This window comes from Anastrepha ludens, chromosome 2 (assembly GCF_028408465.1).
Source record: "Anastrepha ludens isolate Willacy chromosome 2, idAnaLude1.1, whole genome shotgun sequence".
Taxonomy (NCBI): Eukaryota; Metazoa; Arthropoda; class Insecta; order Diptera; family Tephritidae; genus Anastrepha; species Anastrepha ludens.
Window position 1 is genome coordinate 80,696,712 of NC_071498.1, and position 20,412 is coordinate 80,717,123.

Below are 20,412 nucleotides of genomic sequence, written 5' to 3' on the forward strand. Positions count from 1 at the left end.
TTAGTCGTAAGGAATGTTGCCGTAAGAAATGTTGTTGTTTGTTGGTGGATTGGACTTAAAATATTTGTCCAACTTTGCCCTCTTTTGTTTTGGTTAACACTGGTAAACGCTGAGTTTACCTCTTAGGAAACTTTGAAGAAGGATGTGTATTACCTTTTTCGAAATAAGAAAGCGCATCTTAACGTTTGTATTGCTAACTGCCTAGATAAAGAGGATTGTGGCTCCTCACCAAGTATGCGTTCGCTTACTAACTGCACCATCTCCCCCAATGAATGAAGTTCTCTGTCTCATCAAGTTATTGGCCGTGTAAGGAAAGATTTTAGACCGAAAAACTGGTTACGCCAAGAAGGGGAAGACCCTTATATCGAAATACCGTATAAAGAGCGGCCATGCAGCTCCCTTTCTTTTTCTTTTGGCATACCTTTTCATCGATGATTTTATGACATTTTTTCGGTTGAAGGTATAAGGAAAAAAATAGATTATGGTAATGTGTTTAAACAAAAAAAATACAGATCTGATTTGTGCCTATGAGCAAACGCAATTTCACTAAAAACACTCACTGAAACAAATATGGGCATACGGAATGCAACTCTGGGGTTCAGCTTAAAAATTAAGTCTTGGCATTACACAAAGGTTTCAGTCAAAAATGCTGCAAATGTGTTCCAACAAGCCATGGTGTGTCTGCAACGATATAATTCATCGTGGGGCACTCTAAGCCACCGGTACACGACGAAATTGGCGACACAAGCTTAAGATATAACAACCTGTTTACTAACCACCCAAAACCTATGGAGTCAAACCTTTCCCACCAATCCAACGCAGATTTAAAACTTTTATGCCTATTGATCTGGCACAAAGATTTAAAATGGAGACTTGCAGTAATGGACTCCATTCTCGCGCATATCACTTTTGCAAAATTGTAATTAAATGTAATATTGAATGCTATATATGACAGATTGTATTTAATAAATGGAGTTACAAAAATAAATAAAAAATCAGGCAAGTGCTTACATTCACAGTGAAGCCTTACTTCAGCAGACGAGTAAAGACTTGGCTAAGAAGTACTGTGACGGAATTTCGCCTAAGTGGTAAATATTAAAATTTACAACATTTTTAAAGAAAAAACTATTACAAATATGTACTATATATTTCAAGACTTATTTACGACTGCTTATGCTGGGTGCCCTAGTGTTTTTATACCTATTATAGCAGATATAATATTGTACTTCAGCTTGTTAAAAGATCAAATGATTTTTGTGTAATTTTTGACAATCGTTTTTCTTTTAATTGTTACATTAATTTTATCTTATCAAAAAAATTATATTAGACTTAGGTTTACGTAATAGCTCAAGGTTTACGGAACCTTATAACCTGAAATTAATATATGTACATATACTGCATTTGTGCGCTCTTAGTTGGAATATGCAGTGTTTAGTGGAAACCACACCAAAAATTTTAAATGGACTTATACATATTTTTTTTAAGTAGAAGGAACTAAAACTTAGTAGTGGTGAATTATAAATATACTTCCTTCTCTAAAAGATTATTGGTTGATCCATAAATGTCTTGCTAACAAATAAATTCAGGGAGCGATTGCGCTTTTGTAAGCTTTAAAAAATTAGTGGACTATAAATGATTTGATCGAGCCCCTAAAAAGAAATGTTCAAAGTTTAGGCAAGACAGTAGTTAGGAAAGTGTTGATGAGTCGAAAGTAAGCAATTTTAGAAGTGTGCAAAAGAGCACGGCAGGCGTAAGGCGCAAAGGCCGGTAAAAAATCGCATAAAATGTAGTTTCGATGCTGTAAGAACGTGTAAAGCCCGTGCAAATGGGTAATGAGCATATCGAGCTTCTTCGAGTATTTCGAGCATTACTTTTGATTATTTTGATTTTTTTGCACTTATTTTTAAAATTTAAAAATTGTTTATAAATATTGCTGATGCCTGTGGAAAACTAAAGGAAAGCTGACAAATAAATTTGAAAATATTTGTTTAGCTGCTCAATTTGTTCGCCTTTGAGCGATGAACAAGTGTCGAGCGAGTATCGAGCAGTGCGATCAACTGATTAAAAATTGGCAGCTGATCGCAGTTTTTAAAAAGCAATAAGTGTTTAGTAGAATTCTTTAGAAGGCGGTTGGTACACATCAACGCCTATTTTAACACCGCAAAAAATTTATTTGCTGTGAATATAACCTTTGGATGCATAAATTTACATCTACATACTTATGCCGTAGAGTTTTTGGTTGAAAGGGTTAATCCAAATTAGTGAAAATGCTGGTATTGATGATATAACGAATTCATAAAAAGTGAAACCTTAAAGGTATGAATTCTATTTGGCAGTTTAATATCCAAAGTTGGTAGAATTTTTTCTCAAGTAGTAGTTATGCAAATGCACTTCTTATCTTTCATGAAGAAAGTTTTTTATAACCAAATGATTACACCTCCAAGAAAGGTACCCCGACCACATTACAACAACGTATATTTTGTTGAGGCTAAGTAAATTTAATTATTCCTCTGATAATCCTATGTGATGTACAACGTGTCTCAAAATTAATCATCTTTAGCAATTAATTAATACTTGCTAAATAAAAAAATATTGTTTTGATCTTTACGCGCTCCATTCCTTGTCTGTTTGTCTACTGCAGCTGTCAAGTTCACAAATGTCAAATATGATTGAAGTACGACGTTATTTTCAAAAATTATAATTGCTCTGATGGGGTAATTAATTTTGCGCCACCTTGTATTTTAATTCACAAACCGATTTTTTGAGGTATTGGTCCATTTGCAAGGCGAGCCTAGGTTGTGTGTGCGATACTTTTATGAAAAAAGTAAAAAAAACAACTTTTTAAAAATTGATGTGCTACCATTTTGGCTAGGGGTGTGTGTGTATTGATTTTGAGGGATTACTTGAATTTAGTTGCATTATATATATAATTGGCGCGTACACCCTTTTTGGGTGTTTGGCCGAGCTCCTCCTCCTATTTGTGGTGTGCGTCTTGATGTTGTTCCACAAATGGAGGGACCTACAGTTTGAAGCCGACTCCGAACGGCAGATATTTTTATGAGGAGCTTTTTCATGGCAGAAATACCCTCGAAGGTTTGCCATTTCCTGCAGGGGGGCGACCGCTATTAGAAAAATCTTTTTCTTAATTTTTGTGTTTCACCGGTATTCGAACCGACGTTCTCTCTGTGAATTGCGAATGGTAGTCACGCACCAACCCATTCGGCTACGGCGGCCGCTTATTTTAACCGGCAAATGCCGTTTATTGAAATAAAAAATAGGGAGGAAATATAGAAATCTCATTTGTTGTTCAAATATAGAAATTTCATTTGTTTAGCTGTTTAAGCGATAATTGATTTTATCACCAAAAATATTATCAAAATCTAGTCTTCCTTCCACAGAATCTCCCCCAAGCCTATTTATTATTATTATCATTGTTAATAGCAAAAGTAGGTCAAAATATTTGCAATCCAATAATTTTTAGCCAATCAAAGCATTACAGGTACAAAATTTTCCTTCTACTCTACAACATTCAAGGCGATTTTTCAAAAAAGTTTCATGCTACAGGACATTCAATCAGTTTATAAAACTTCAATGTAACATAGGCCGTGAGGCTCGATCGATGTGGCCCATAGTTATGTAATCTTATTAGCCAACTACATAGTCGAAAATATTAATAATCATGAATCCGCAAATATGAATAAACGTTACGCTCGAATTTGGTGAGATGTTCGAATTAGCATATAACAAAGCGTAAACTATCGCATACAACGCACCCAAATGACTAATTGTGACAATAGCGGTGAGGATCATAAAAGTCGGCAAAGCAATGGGTTTTTTGCTCAGCTTGGGGGCGGCATTGTTTCAACATTGTACAAACAAAGAAATAGTTAGCAACAACAATTTAGCCGAAGAAAGACGAACATGAAACATTTGGCGAAATACTACGAAATGGTTGGCTTATTACTAGATTGCCATTTGTATAAATATGAAAAGTCGCAGACAAGAAATCATCACAAATAAATTATATTTCCAACAAGAAGTACCAAACAAAATCTAAAGATGCGCGCCTTCATCGTAAGTAGTGCCATTGCACACAAATAAATAACAAGCCGAGTTAAAATTGCCTTTATTTCTTTTAAGGTTCTGTGTTTAGTGGCTGCGGCCTCCGCTGACAAATTGGGTTACAACTACAGCCCAGTGGGACATTCCGACTCTGGACTATCTTTTGTACCCGGTGGCTCTGCAGGTAGCCTTGGTGGCTTAGGCGGCAGTGGAGGACTCGGAGGTATTGGTGGCAATGCAGGCCTGGGAGGCTTGGGAGGTTTAGGAGGCTCGGGAGGCCTAGGAGGTCTTGGTGGTTTAGGCGGTAGTGGCAGCTATGGTGGTCCCAGCGGGTTTGGTGGATTGGAAGGTGGTTTGGGCGGCATCGGTGCTCCAGCTGTTGGCTCCGGAAGCGTTGGTCCATCTTACTCAGTACCCGCCGAATACAGCAAAGAGTTTTTCTCTTATTCCGCTGCCGAACAGGACTTTGACGATGCTGATGCCGCTCAACAGGCAGCCATCTCTCTGAAAAAGAACTTACGTGTTGTTTTCATTAAAGGACCCGAAAACACCGGTCTCGAAAACGCTGCCCTCCAACTGGCTAAACATGCTGGCGAAGACAAAACCGCTATCTACGTTTTGCAAAAACAAAGCGACATCTCAGATTTGGCTAACAAACTTAATGCCATCCAAGGTCAGAGCAGCCATAAACCCGAAGTGCACTTCGTCAAATACCGTACTCCTGAAGATGCCGCCAATGCTCAACAAGCTATCCAATCACAATACAATCAATTGGGTGGAAACTCCCAATCGCACAATGGAGGCGTGGCTCCAGTGCACAACTTCGCTTCTCAAGCTCCAGTTCACGCTCCCGAAGTACATGCTCCACGCAACGCCTACTTGCCCTCTTCTATCATCCGCGTCTAAGAAGGGCTAAGTAGAACAGGGAGAAATGCCAAGGCTTTATTGTTTGTTACTTATTGTATAATTTAAGAACTGATTTGTTAAGTTTGTTAAATGGAACGTTTGAACCAAATCATTAATATGCGCTTTACTTGTTAATACTATTGTTAATGAATAGATATACGAAATATCATGAAACCACTTCTTGTTTTTTTAAATCCCGCAAGACTCAACGGCGGTTCCGTCCCAATATCCCATACAAAATAACTTTGAATGCAACCATCCTTTATGTGCAAATTAGGTAGAGCACAGATTGAGGTTTCTCGAGGACTGCCAGAATTAAGTAAAGTTTTAACTTGAGATTGACTTCGTTTAAATAAAGATATCTAAAGTTTTATTTTTATATCTGTCTTAAGGGTGCAGACACGTATTCTTCATTTGCTGCAGGAGCGTCATAGTCAAAAAAAAATTGTTTGATAATAATGCAGAAATTCCCACAAGCTTTTCTTTTATGCTGTGTACAAAATATGTGACGACATCAGTCATCAGCACCCCATTAGATAAAAATATGTTCTTGCTTTTACTGAGGGAGGTATAGGAGGTATCTCAACATTTTGGTTTTCGGGATTACGACACTCTTGCATCAAATAGGTGACATATTAGGCAATAGGCAATCAATTTCGTTGGCAACGCTGTTAAAAACTGCCAAACTTATATGTGTTGTAAATTCTGTCACAAAACTTCGCTTTGTCACAAAACTTTACAAAGCGAATAAGTAAGAAAAGAAAAAATGGTAATTTTTCAAAATTAAAAGATAACATAAAACAACCAATTTTCACAGATTTTCATAATAACAGTATTTGATCCGTCAATTCATGTAAAATTTTTCGATTTTTTTATTTCGGGCTTTTAAGTTTAAAAAAAGGCAAAGCTGCTAAATTTTCAATATCTCTACGCCTAGAGATCCAAATTTCATTTTTATAGGGAATTAGATAGTCAGAAAAATGAGCAATACCCATATAGGTTAGGAGCTGGCTAAGTTATGAGGGATCAGAATTAAATTCTCATAAAAATGTTTGTTACTTTTTGGCATTCACTTTTCATTTCCTTCTTGAAATATCTGGAAAACCGTACTACTTTTATAATATCTTATATTATAAATAATATCATATTTGGATTTAGTGAAAAACTTTACGTAATGATGTATCAAATGCAGGGGTAGTTTCATTGTCGGGAGCCTGAATATTCTATTTCTAAGCCTCAATACTAATAAAAAATTAAATAACTCAAAACTACAATTAACATAGTTTTGTAGAGTAGAAAGAGTTCCACCGAATAAATACTTGCCCTTTGCCAAAAAGCAAGCAAATCGTTGTAACAAAAACAAAGAAAATGCAAAGACCCTATGAACTTATTCTCCACCCCAATATAAATAATAATATTTGGCGCTTATGTCCTTTGTTGGGTATTTGGCGAATCTCCTCCTCCTATTTGTGGTGTGCTGGCAACAAATCAGCGTTAAAGACATTTAAAAATGATGCATTCATTTGATTTCTGTTTGGGCTCACAGCTGATAAAAGCACAGAATAATCTTTGTGGAAAGCGACTAAATTTTTCAATAGACCAGTTCAACATAGCGCTCCTGTTGAAATTAGCGAGAATAACTAGGATAATACATGCGAGCAAGAAGTGAATCTATTTATTGAGCATTTGGAAAAAAACTTTTAGCTCTAATGAAGGCACTGATGAAGCAGTACCTATTGGAAGCTGCCCTGAGTACGATGAATATATTATTCCAGTAACGCCAGAAGAAGTTGGCAAGATAATAAACCAAATGCAGTTTAAAGAGTCTCCTGGATTTGATTTAATCACGGCTGAAGTCCTTCCTAATCTGCCACAAAGTTATATTGCTTATTTTATTAGTTTATTTAGCAAGTGTCTCAGCTTAAGGTACGTACTCATATACTGAAAATTCGCCGAAGTCACCGTGACACCTAAACCTGGTAAATCACCTGCAATCACTCATTGAAAATTACCGTTTGATTTCCATTCGCCAATTTAGTTTTGGGAAAAGAAAAGCGTATTTCTTGATGTATCGCAAGCTCTCGACAAAGTGTGGCACGAAAGGCTCCATCAAAAGCTGAAGTCCATGCTGCCAACGCAATTTCGGGGTGCTCTCGTCATGCCTCAATTATAGATACTCTTGTGTAAGACACGAAAACGCATATTCGTCTCTAAAAAATATAAACGCTTGCGTTCCACAGTTAAGCATTTTGGGTCCTCTACTATATTTCTTGTTCATCCACGGCCTACCATCGGCAAATCAGCAAGTACCTGCAATATTTGCGGATGGCACTGCCATACTTACAGTCGATAACACTTTCGAAAACGCTAAGGAATAAGCTACAAGAGACTGTTATTGCGGCATGGGCTAACAAATGGAGAATAAGGCTACACAAAAGCAAGTCGGCAAACATAATAGTTTCTATTATATACAAACATTAAGACCGGTTTGGACTTACGATATACAATTCTGGGGATGCGCTAGTCAAAAGTACATCATCTTTCATAGTGATATTAGCATACTAACTGTGACTAAAGTAACAAAACAATTTTCCATAGCTCACCAACAGCTCACAAACGATAATAATAAACAAAAAATAACGAACAAAAATGTTTAATTATTTACCGCAAAATAAAATTATATAACTGAAGAGATACAATACTTCTCGTATCTTTTATTAAATGTGCCACGTTGCAACGAATGAACGCGTTCTGCCTTCTTTGTTTTCATTCAGCTGCCAAAATGGTAAAATGTTAAGCTATTCTAAACATATTCAAATGTTTTTTTGGAAAAACTGTTGCCGAGATAGGTTTTCAAAAGTCAATAAAATTATTTTGGCTAAATCTCCCACACAAAATAAATAAAAGCTGCGGCTATTGTACATTATTTTAACAGATTTACATAAAGAATGCAGGCAATATTCTTCCCGATGAAATTATATTCAGTTTATTTATTAAGTTAAACCACTTTGCATATGTATGTGTATACATATAAAAATATTGTTAGTAGAATCTCATAAAGTTGTTAGTATTTGCGAATTATTTTGTATTTGATTTTAGTTCCCTCAATAAATAAGCGATTTCTAGGGCAGCAGTCAAGCAACCTGTCGCCATTTTTATTCTTAACACCGTCACCACGTGAGCCCATATCAGATTATAAATCATTGGTAACGCTTCAAATTTTAGCATTACTGTTTGTCGTCACCTTGAACGGTGAACGACAATGACGTCATTGTCATTTGAATCGATGGCGCTGCACAACTGAGATTCTGTGGAACGTGGATTCAATTGCAGCAATAATGATGGGATCGGAATTGCTTTTGGTAGTTGAGTCAGACCAAATCCTTTTCTTCGGCGTAACGCGTTGTCGCATAAGAGAAAACGATGGTAGGGTATTTCTAGGTTTTGATTTATGGTATGTTTTGTACTAATATATGTGAAAGTCAGCAAACTCCATCTACATATCAAAACGCTGTTCAAAACATGGCTGCATAATTCGATATTATAAAGTTACGGCCAGATGAAATTACAAAATTAGTGCCAGATTTGCAAGGCATCACCGACTTGCTGTATTTACTAATATCAAAAAACAACAGAAACGTGAAATTAGGTACTTCAACAAGCATTAAAAAAACCGCTTATATGCACAATTTGATTTCATGAGGTTAACACCTTGCTCGCAAACGATTGAATCATGGGTATGGGACACACCACTGCCTTTCTTCCATCTGATTCGCAGTAACAAGAAAAAGGCGGAATCCTTTGACAGTCAGAGTCTTGTGGCAGAGTGAATATTATTTTCTTTGCCTTGTGATTTCGGCATTTTTTAGGAAATACAAATTATAGTTTTAAAATTTTTCACAATTTAGAACACCTTTTTTTTATGGAAATTATGACTTCTATTGAAAGGAAAAAAAAAAACAATGTTGGAAAACATACCATATTATGAAATTAATAGGACTATGAATAAGTTCGTTTCGGTTTTACAACAGATGGCGTAACTTGATTATTATTCCATCGATCCACATTTCCAAACATTCATTGGAGAGCTACTGTCGTAAGGCACAAACGTCAGTATAAGTTTTTTATTTGAAGCGTAAACAACAATATTTTTACCACACTTGAAAATGTCGAATTTCGTGCCAAATAATGTGTTTTTGCGGGGAATTCTTCTTCATTATTTTAATATGAAGAAAAAAGCAGCCGAAAGTCATCGTATCTTGGTGGAAGTTTATGGTGAGCATGCTCTATCTGAGCGAACGTGCCAGAAGTGGTTTGCACGCTTTAAAAGTGGTGATTTTGGCTTGGAAGACGAAGAACGCGAGGGTGCGCCACCAAAGTTCATGGATACCGAATTGGAGGAATTGCTCGATCAAGATCCGGCTCAAACGCAAGAAGAGGTTGCAAAAACTTTGGGAGTTGATCAATCAACCATTTCCAAACGTTTAAAAGCCATGGGAATGATCCGAAAGGTAGGCCATTGGGTGCCGTATGAATTGAAGCCAAGAGACGTTGAACGCCGTTTTATGGCATGCGAACAACTGCTTCAACGGCACAAAAGAAAGGGTTTTTTGCATCGAATTGTGACTGGCGATGAAAAGTGGGTCCATTACGACAATCCAAAACGTCGGGCAACGTATGGATACCCTGGCCATGCTTCAACATCGACGTCGGCGCAGAATATTCATGGCCTGAAGGTTATGCTGTGTATCTGGTGGGACCAGCTGGGTGTTGTGTATTATGAGCTACTGAAACCGAATGAAACGATTACGGGGGATGTCTACCGACGACAATTGATGCGTTTGAGCCGAGCACTGCGAGAAAAACGGCCGCAATACGCCGATAGACACGACAAAGTTATTTTGCAACATGACAATGCTCGGCCACATGTTGCACAAGTGGTCAAAACATACTTAGAAACGCTCAAATGGGATGTCCTACCCCACCCGCCGTATAGTCCAGACCTTGCGCCATCCGATTACTATCTCTTCCGATCGATGCAACATGGCCTGGCTGACCAGCACTTCCGTAATTACGATGAAGTCAAAAAATGGATCGATTCGTGGATTGCGGCAAAACCGACCGAATTTTTCACAAAGGGAATCCGTAAATTGCCAGAAAGATGGGAAAAAGTAGTAGTAAGCGATGGACAATATTTTGAATATTAAATTTGTAACCATTTTACGTCAATAAAGTTTCAAATTTCGAAAAAAAACCGCACGAACTTATTCATAGTCCTATTATAATATAGCAAATTTACCCTTTAAGTATGTAAGGCGTTTTTCAATAGGTGCGCTTCAACTTTTTTCCGATAGGGAGGGCGAACGACGCAATATTTTTTATTTTTCGCTTGTTATTTGTAAACTTCATTAGTATACATTCATCATGGAACGCTACACACTTGAGCAACGATTGCAAATCGTGCAAATTTTTTATGAAAATAATCGTTCTGTTGCTGCTACTTTAAGAGCATTACGGCCATTTTACGGTCCATTTAACAAGCCATCCCGTTCGACAATTGACCGTCTAGTGATAAAAATTTGTATCTACGTTTTCGATACATAATGTTCCGGTGCCAGTGAGAGCAAGAAGTGCACGAAGTGTTGAAAATATTGCTGCCGCCAGGGCTTCAGTTCAAGAAGACGCAAATGTGTCGCTCACACGACGTTCTCAACAATTGGGCCTTTCTGTGTCGTCATTGTGGCGAATTTTGCGAAAAGATCGTGTCCTACATCCGTACAAGATCAAGCTGACACAAGAACTGAAGCCGTTTGACCATTTGAAGCGACGTCGATTCGTAAATTGGGCTGAAGATCAACTCGAAAATGATCCAGATTGATTTGTTGAAGAGTAAGTTCGATGAGCGCATTATTTCCAGAAATGGACCGGTCGAATGGCCGCCGCGCTCGTGTGATTTGACGCCTCTAGACTATTTTCTTTGGGGTTATGTGAAGTCATTGGTCTACAGTAACAAGCCGGCGACGATTTGTGAGCTCAGAGCCAATATTGAACGCGAAATTGCTGGAATTTCGGCCGATTTATGCAAGAGTGGTCGAAAATTGGGTTCAACGATTGGACTTTGTAAAACGTGCACGCGGTGGTCATGCAAAAGAAACCGAATTTCATACTTAAATGTATATGTTCAAACTCGATAATAAAAAAAAATTAGTTAAAAAAGTCAAACCGTTTGTGTTTTATTTAAAAAAAAAGTTGAAGCGCTCTTACTGAAAAACGCTTTATATGGAAGTATCCCAACAGAAAGTGGTACAAGTATTTTCGACATTGTATAGGGTGGGCCATGTAAAATTTGCTTTTTGAATCGGCTATGAAAAAAACGAATCAACTTCGATTTCGTGTTTTAAAGCACCAATCATTTCTGCATGGTTCGCATAGCATTTGTCCTTAACGGCTCCCCACAAAAAATAGTCCAACGGGCTTAAATCACAGCTCCGAGACGGCCAATTGATATCGGAATTTCGGCTGATTATTCGGTTTTCAAAAACGGTAGCCAAAAGTTCGAGTGTAACTTTGGCAGTGTGACAAGTTGCACCGTCCTGTTGAAACCAAATGTCGTACATGTCATCCTCTTCAATTTTTGGAAACAAAAACTCGTTGAGCATGTCACGGTAACGCTCGCCATTTACTGTAACCGCGGAAGAAGACTCACCACTTTGGAAATAGGTTTTCAATATTTCCCAATTGTGTTCAAGCGTATAGCGTAAATGTCAAATTTCGTAAATGTCATTTGTGTTACCATTCTCAAAAAAATAGGTGGTTCAAAAAGCAAACGCTATGTGGCCCACCCTGTAGTAATTTTTTCTAAAAATTGGTTCATTTGTTGGCCCGATAATTATTTGTAGGTTCGTTAAGCAATAATTAAAGGGAAGAAAAGAATTTTTGTGGGAAACTTATAGTTTTTAAAATATAGGTTGTCAAAAATTTTGTGAAACGTACAAAAAATTGCGGAAATTGATAAAATCCAACAATTAAGTTGAAAATACTAAGTTAAGTTGTATTTTAATTCTGTATGATATTGGTTATCACGATTGCTGGCCAAATTACGAGCTTTTGGATTTTAGACATTAATTTTTTTAAAGCCTGATAGCAAATTTGGGAACCATTACTAAATTCAAGTTTTACAAGAAAAATAATCATGGAATATAGTATAAAAAGAACTCGCTAACTAGACACATGGTGTCACAAAGGGAAAGTATGTGTAACGAGATGGCAGATAAAAATAAACGAAGTTTTTCACTTATTTTTTCCAATCGCCTTCAAGTGGTGACACTGTTAACCTAGTGCGGAGATCCACTCTAGATCCAGCCCTAGGAACGGAAGATTTAAGGTGAGCACCCCTGAAAAGGACTGGCTTTTAGGCTAAAAATCTAATGTCAGTACGAGTATAAAAGAACTTGTCTCGACACGTCAACAAAAGCCTCGGATGGACAACAATACCGACCCGTGCAACGTTTTAAGGACTATGATTTGAGACTTGGAAGTTTGAACAAGGAATGTAATGACTATGCGACTATGCTGCAACCTGGAAAAATGGTTGAAATTGCAGATGAACTAATGAAATATCAAACAAACATTTGTGCAATACAAGAAATAAGGTGGAAAGGTGATGTCGAATTGAGAAAGAAAGCTTACTCCATTTATTTTTTGTGGTTCTGAAACTTAAGGCTTACGAGGAACAGGATTCTTTGTAGATAGTAAAACCAGAAAAAGCATATTGAATTTTTCTCCCGTGAATGATCCTATATCTTATTTAAGATTACAAGGTAGATTTTAAACTATGAACATTATAAGTATCTACGCACCCACAAACGATAGCACTGATGCTATAAAAGATAATCACGAGATGTCAACCAATAGGATTGGTTCCGATTGGCACAGGAGGCACCAATGTATTGGAGCTGGGCTTGGCCTTAGTAGATTGAGAGCTCGTTTTGAGCGCTGCTCGTTTTTCGGAGCTTACAGCCCCTTCTGGGTTATTTGTTTCCTTTGTTTCTTTTATTATTTTGTCTCTTTTTGTTATTTGTTATTGAATTCATATTTTGAATCTACGAGTGTCGGAGAAGAGATGTCCACCTGTGCATAGCTCCCAACTACACAGGCAAAGCTAGTTATTACGGAGGGCGCCAGGTATCCGTAAGCTCACGTCAACGACTGGGCTATATTTCAAAAAGGGCCCCAGCCAGGCGGGTCGCGTGACACCTTGATCTGGCCCTTTACCTCAAAACTCCATTTTCAAATGCTGTACTATTAAAGAGTTACGAACCGGGAAATCTTACCATAGCTAGCTACCTCTCGTCTGCGTGCAGTGAGTACTGTGGTACCTATTACCAGTCGGCACTCTCGGGAATGGTTCAGTGGAGGGGTTTTGCCAGACCAGTGGAGGGGTATCAAGCATAAAAGTACCTGTACCTGTAAGGATATAAAACTGATCGTCAATATTACAGATGCATATCTTTACTTAATACTGGTTATAAAGTATTTACCAATGTTCTATTTGAGGGACTGAATATTTATGCTGACGATATCTTAGACGATTATCAATGTGAATTATTACCAAACAGCCGCTTAACGATCGACCAAGGTTTTACTGTCCATATATTTGAAAAGTTTTACGTCCAACACGGAAAACACACGCGAAATGTTTTAATGTCCGATCTGCGGAATTTACGTTCGTTAGCAGCGGCGAATATCGCAGGCGATGGAACGATGAGCTCTATGAGCTTTACGACGAACTAGACATAGCGCAGAGAATAAAGATCCAGCGGCTACGCTGGCTGCGTCATGTTGTCCGAATGGATACAAACGCTCCGGCTCTGAAAGTATCAGATGCGGTACCAGCTGGTGATAGTAGAGGAAGAGAAAGGCCTCCTCTGCGTTGGAAAGATCATGTAGAGAAGGACTTGGTTTCACTTGGTGTGTCCAACTGGCGCCGGTTAGCACGAGAAAGAAACGACTGGCGCGCTTTGTTAAACTGAGCCAAAATCGCGTAAGCGGCTATATCGCCAATTAAGAAGAAGAGAAGAAGAAGCGAGCAATGATGAGGAACTTTGAAATGCAATGAGAGCTCTTGCGAGAAAGCTTAATGTTTCTGAGGGTCTAATCCGTCGAGTTGTTCGTGAAGATCTCCGATATAAATCCTGCGTTGTACGCAGAAGGCAGAAGGAGAACAGCGAGTATGAAAATGCCTTCTAAACATAACTAAACACTCGAAGTGCCGAGTTGTTATGGTTTTATTTTTTTTTTACGAGAAAAATTGTGACCGAGACCAAAAAACTAACCGTAGAAATCGGAAATTACAGAAGGCTATGGTCTATAGATGCTCCTATTGCCATGCAAACGAAGTTTCCAGTCACTGTTCTGGTTTTAGGGGTTATGCGCAACAAAGAACATGTTTAAAGGTCAAGGCCATACTATCCCACTTCTTTGCTCAAGGATTTCGAGTGAATTCTGCTGCACAAGCCGAGGTTCTAGAGGCAGTAGTGAAACCCTAGATTGGTAGTGTACGCGATGAAACCCCATACATCTTTTAGCAAGACTTTACTCCTTCCGCAAAATGATGGCGACACAAAATTGGATGGCTGAAAATTTCCATGACCATATAACACCGAACTTATGGCCGTCTAACTCCCCGACCTCGAACCTCTGGATTTCTACCAATAGGAATCCTCATAACACCATTTATTTTCTGAAGGCTGCAATTAATACCGTTATGGCCAATATAAATAAGGGTAATTTGATTCGAGCACCCATTGGTTTCCGACCCGGGTCAAGAAAGTTATTGCAGCTGATAGAGAATGTATTGAATGACTTATAGATATAGTATAATAAGTTCAGGTTGTGTAGAAAACTCGTGAAGTTTCATTAAATTTTGTTTAAAGTAAAAACCAATTAGTTTTACTCTCAAGTTTTCCTCAAATACCATACGCACCCTGTGTATGTAGTATATCAAAATTCCAATTGTTACACCGAACTAACTTACTATGAATGAAAACACCCGAGCTTTAATCGAAACTTTAAATGCCGTATATCAGGCAAAGTCAATCACCTCTTGACAGATGCACCTTGTTTCTTTGCCGGCAGGATAAATGAGAGACAGCTCGAATTTGTCTATCCGCACAGTAATCCTCGAATTACGTTTACGAATTATGTTGATGACATCGTCACTACTTTGATGCTTTTGGGTACTCGTATCCACATGCATTTCATCTATTTTTCTCAACTAAATATAAATGTAAAGGTTAAATTAATCTACTGATGTATGTATTAGTATTTCAAGTGTAGGTTCAGCATTTCGTTGGGTATAAGAGTAGGTGCTCACAACATACATACATACAATAAAACTTTTATTAGCGTTGATGAGATGGTTCATGTCAATTTAAATTAATTTTTTAATAGCTACTGTTTAAATCACACGCGCTCTTAATTCTTTTGCATAGAAGACGAGTGGAGCATTGGGCAGACTAGACGTCTGCATATTTATTAGCCAAGCTTTGATAAGTGGAGCAACCGCTGACATTTGCATGCTTTCGGCACATCAAACCAAATTGAATTCAATAAGATTATTGAAATACTTGGCCAAACCCAACTAAAATAAAAAATCAAATTCGATACACATAATAATATTTTTGCCATAAATAATAGAAACGATTGGAGTTTTGCTAAGATTTTTGACTTTATTTCCATATAAAAGATGACCCACCGAATGCAGCAAATCATTCCAAATCCGACCATTTCAGAGTTTTATTCGAAAATTGCAAAGCGAAGTAGTGGAAATAATAACCAAAAAAGATTAAAAAATGCGCGCTTTTGTTGTTCTGTGTTTGATCGTCGTTGCCTGTGCGGATAAACTGGGCTACAATTACAGTCCCGTTGGTCATTCGGATTCAGGACTTTCGTTTACACCTGGTGGCGGCAGCAGTGGATTAGGTGGCATTGGAGGATTGGGAGGCAGCAGTGGATTAGGTGGTATTGGAGGATTGGGAGGCAGCAGTGGATTAGGTGGCATTGGAGGACTCGGAGGCAGCAGTGGATTAGGTGACATTGGAGGATTGGGAGGCAGCAGTGGATTAGGTGGCGTCGGGGGATTGGGAGGCGGCAGTAGTGGCGTTGGTCCTGCAGCATCTGGCCCTTCATATCAAGCTCCAGTTGCTGAATACGAAAAGGAATTCTTCACATACACAGCCGATGAGAATGACTTCAGTGAACCTGCTGGCAACGATAAAGTAGTCGAATCATTGAAAAAGAATCTTCGAGTTATCTTCATTAAAGGACCTGAGGGTAATGGCTTGGAAAAAGCCGCTGTTAACTTGGCGAAATCAGTTTCTGAGGACCAGACGGCCATTTACGTGCTGCAGAAACAAGCCGATTTGGGCAATTTGGCTAACCAGTTACAAGCACAAAACCATATTCAGCACAGCAAACCCGAGGTTCACTTCGTTAAATATCGTACACCAGAGGATGCGACCAACGCTCAACGCGCCATTCAATCACAATACGACCAATTGGGTGGAAATTCTCAATCGCACGATGGTGGTGCCGCACCAGTTCACAACTTCGCTTCACCTGTTGCTCAGCCAGCTCCACGTCCTATCAGTGCTCCCGGAGCTGCTTACCTGCCTTCTTCAATTTTCCGTGTATAAATTATGCCGATAACTTTGATATAAAGACATGAGTGTGACTTAAAAAGTGTATATATATAGACTGAAAATTCTTGTTGAACTTGTTATTTACTTTTAATAAAAAAAGTTATTTACTTAGCCATGCAAAATTAAAAAAAAATACATGAATAATTTTTGATAAGGGGATAAGTCTTAGGTCAACTATCAAGCGAGCGCAGGCGAGCGGGTGTGCACCTGAGTGCCAACTTGTGGAACTGTGGGCTCTCTACAGATAACGGCAAAACGAGTGAATTTCTAACGTGAAAAAGCTTTTCTATGAAAACCAGAGAACGATCGAGCATCGAATTTTCAATATAAACCGAACCGAACCAAACCAAAACGAACATTTTCAAAGGTCTAAATAATAAGCATGCAATCCTTTTTTAAAAATACAGATTTTTTGTTATTAAAACTTTCCATTACATTCATTTCATTTCATTACATATGTATGTATACTTATGTTTGGTAAAATAACAAAAACAACTTTTTTTCTTGTGTACTTATATGTAGTAATTATTAAATATTCATTGTTGAATAATTTTTTATTAAACACCTCCGATTCGCCACTTCCCCGCTCGCTATCTCTGGCTATGCTCACTTGACGAAAAATTTGCATGTGAAAGCAATAATAAAATTATAGAGCAAGACTCGCCGCTAGCGACCATGGTTGTACCTGGTAATACTGGTATAACTCATTATTTTCAATGCAGCCAACTCCACTTCAAGAGAGTTTTATTAGACTGCATTCATACAGGAATACTTTTGTTGTTTCAACTTTCCGAATTTTATTTTGGTGTTGGCCGTCGTATTTACTCGCAGTTTAATTTTTGATCTACAGTACACAATAACTTTGAGAAGAACGAGAACATAAAAGATATTTAGACAACTTTTGAACCAAAAACAAAAAAAATAAAAAGCGGTCAAAGTTCGCCTTTTTTTGCCAAAGCTGAACGCAAATAGAACACAAGTTTTGTAGCCAAACGTGACCGAAGCTGAAGCTTACTCTGATGAAACCAATTGCCGTACGGGTGAAGTACATTCTGTCAAAAAAGTACCAGGAATTGTTCAATAAAACGCAAAATAATTGCTTAATCATCAAATTTTATTTTGTCGCCTTCACAATAGGCTCCATTCGAAGCAATACACATATGCCAATGATTAGTCCAGTCATCAAAGCACCTTTTAAACGCGTTTGAAGAGATATTCTTCAGCTTCTTCAGCGAATTCTCCTTGAAGGCCTTTGCCGACTTAAAGCGGCATCCGCGGAGTGGCAATTTGAGTTTTGTGAAAAGGAAAAAGTACAGGGGGCTAAATCCGGTGAATTCGGTGGTTGTCAAGTTTTTGGTAAAAAAAATGTTCACACTATGAGCCTTGTGAGAAGGTGCGTTATCATGGTGCAAGATCCATGAGTTTTCTTTCCACAAATTGGGCCGTTTCCTAAGCACATTCTCTCTCAAACGTCGCATAACTTCCAATTAATACTCTTTATTTGCCGTAGAACCATTTAGAACGAATTCCGAGATTCCGAGTGCACAACACCATGATAATCGAAAAAAACGAGTAGCATGACTTTTATTTTTGACCTTTTGACTTTTGACGTAGCTTTTTGGGTTTCGGCGCATGTGGACAGCGCCATTCAGCCGTCTGTTGACTGGTTTGCATGTCAAACTCATTCCTGTATACCCACGTCTCATCACCTGTTATGATGCGCTGGATAAACGTTGGGTCCGAATTCACTTGCTCAAGCATGTCTTCAGCCACCTTCTTCCAATGAATTTTTTGAAAGAAATTCAACTCTCTTGGGACGAGTCGAACAGCCATGCGTCTCATGCACATGCCATGGTGATGTATTATAAAATGTTGTGAATTGATTCGTGAGCCACGCTAAGGTCACAAGCTACCTCTCTGAAATTTAAATGATGGTTTTTCCAGCACCATTTCCTTGACTTTTTCCACGTTTTCATCCGTTGAAGACGTTGATGGTCGACCAGATCGGGGATCTTCCACGACTTCTCGGCCCTCTGCAAAAGCCTTATACCACTCACAGACTCGTGTTTTTGATAAAGCACACTCGGCATAGACTTTCTGCATTATTTTCAAGGATTCAGCACCCGAAATTTCGTTGAAAACACTGAATTTAAGACAAACTTTTTGTTCGATATTTTTATCCATAGGGACAATCGTAGATATAATTAAATGCCAAAAACAAGCTAATTGACAGATCACGCTCACACTCTGCGACACTATAGAGGACAGATGTACCAACATTCCAGCAAAAAAAGCTTAGATGTATGTATAACGCGCGCTTTGTACATTCCCGACATTTTTTTTCACAGAATGTGTTATTAAGAGTGATCAGATTGGAAGTACTATTTCCCAAAGGGAGTTTTTGATAGATCACGCGTGACTACTGTCACACTAAATACATAATTTTTTTAAGTAGATATTCATTAATCGCACAATTGTATTACGAAAATCGAAAGTGAAAAGAGTTCATAGCGCGCTCAGATCAACTTGGTGTTCAGCGATGAGGCCCATTTTTGGCTTAATGGCTAGGCTAATTAGCAAAATGCCGTATGTTGCCTGAAGAGCAACCCAAAGCTATTCAAAAACTCACGATAAACGACTTTTGATGCCGGAAATTTAAGCATGTGAGCTCCGCAACATTTGATTCCAACAAAACGGCTCTACTTGCCCCAAAGCCCATGAAACAATCGATTTACTGCATCGTCGTTTCGGTGAGCAATGTATCTCTCGTCTCAGACCAGTGGATTGGCCACCAAGATCGGGTTATATCACACCTTTGGACTTTTATTTGTGGGGGGAGTTTTACATTGTGGGACAAATGTCAAATGCTTTGTGGATAAACCAGCTCCGGTTAGGGCATTGGAAGCCAACATTATTAAAGTTATTCGCGAGATACCGACTGAAGTCCTCCAGCGAGTCATTCAAAATTGATGTTAACGGAGGGCCGAATTACGGCGCATTTACGGCCTACATTTCAGAGGGATTATCTTTAAAAGAGAAATGTCATGAATGGTTCTACACAAAAATAATAAAGATTGCCCCATCAATTTAAATTTTCGTTGTTTTATTTCACAACATCAATAGCAGAAGAAACTCGGCCAAATACCTACGAAAGTATGCGACAATTACATACTATATGTACACATATTCAACTTTAGAACAGGAAATTTTGAATCTATTTTTTGTCGATGAATTACCCTATCTCTTGCATTCTGCCAAACTGTGTTTTTTAATATCAAGGCTCTCAACATTGCTAAATTTAACATAATATTAGTCCATCGCCTTTCTTGCAGGCGCCGAATGAGTTGATACGTAACAACCATTCGATAGTCTACGGATTCGAAACCCCGGTTATGAAACTCTAAATTATAGGAAGAGTTTTTTTTAACAGCGGTCGTTCCTTGACAGGCAAAGGCAAACCGCCGACTGTGATTCTGCCATAAAAAACTGCCGTTTGGAGTCGGATTAAAATTGTAGGCCCTTCCATTTGTGGAAGAACATTAAGACGCACACCACGAATTGGAGGAGGATCTCGTCCAAAAAACGAACAAAGGATGTAAATGACTATTATACTCGTATGTATTTATGCATATACCACGACGGCGTACATTTTATATTGAGAGTTGAGATGGTCCAGAAACGAGATTTGCCATTCATTCCCTTTGTTGGGCCTGCCTACATATGAAGTTAGATGCCTTTTGTT

General features: G+C 38.3%; 2 protein-coding genes across 2 annotated transcripts; both read left to right on the plus strand.

The window, feature by feature from the left end:
- Positions 1-4,059: 4,059 nt before the first annotated feature.
- On the plus strand, positions 4,060-5,081 carry LOC128858244 (translation initiation factor IF-2-like). Its single transcript, XM_054094350.1, has 2 exons — positions 4,060-4,074; positions 4,141-5,081. Exons 1-2 carry the CDS (start codon positions 4,060-4,062, stop codon positions 4,966-4,968), a joined length of 843 nt encoding a protein of 280 aa, XP_053950325.1. The 3' UTR covers positions 4,969-5,081.
- A 10,740-nt stretch (positions 5,082-15,821) lies between these two features.
- Positions 15,822-16,664, plus strand: LOC128858246 (probable serine/threonine-protein kinase vps15). Its single transcript, XM_054094364.1, has one exon. It carries the CDS (start codon positions 15,822-15,824, stop codon positions 16,662-16,664), a length of 843 nt encoding a protein of 280 aa, XP_053950339.1.
- The last annotated feature ends 3,748 nt before the right edge of the window (positions 16,665-20,412 follow it).

Excerpts from the sequence above, each read along its gene's own strand:
- LOC128858246 (XM_054094364.1), top strand. The coding sequence starts at position 15,822 with ATGCGCGCTTTTGTTGTTCTGTGTTTGATCGTCGTTGCCTGTGCGGAT.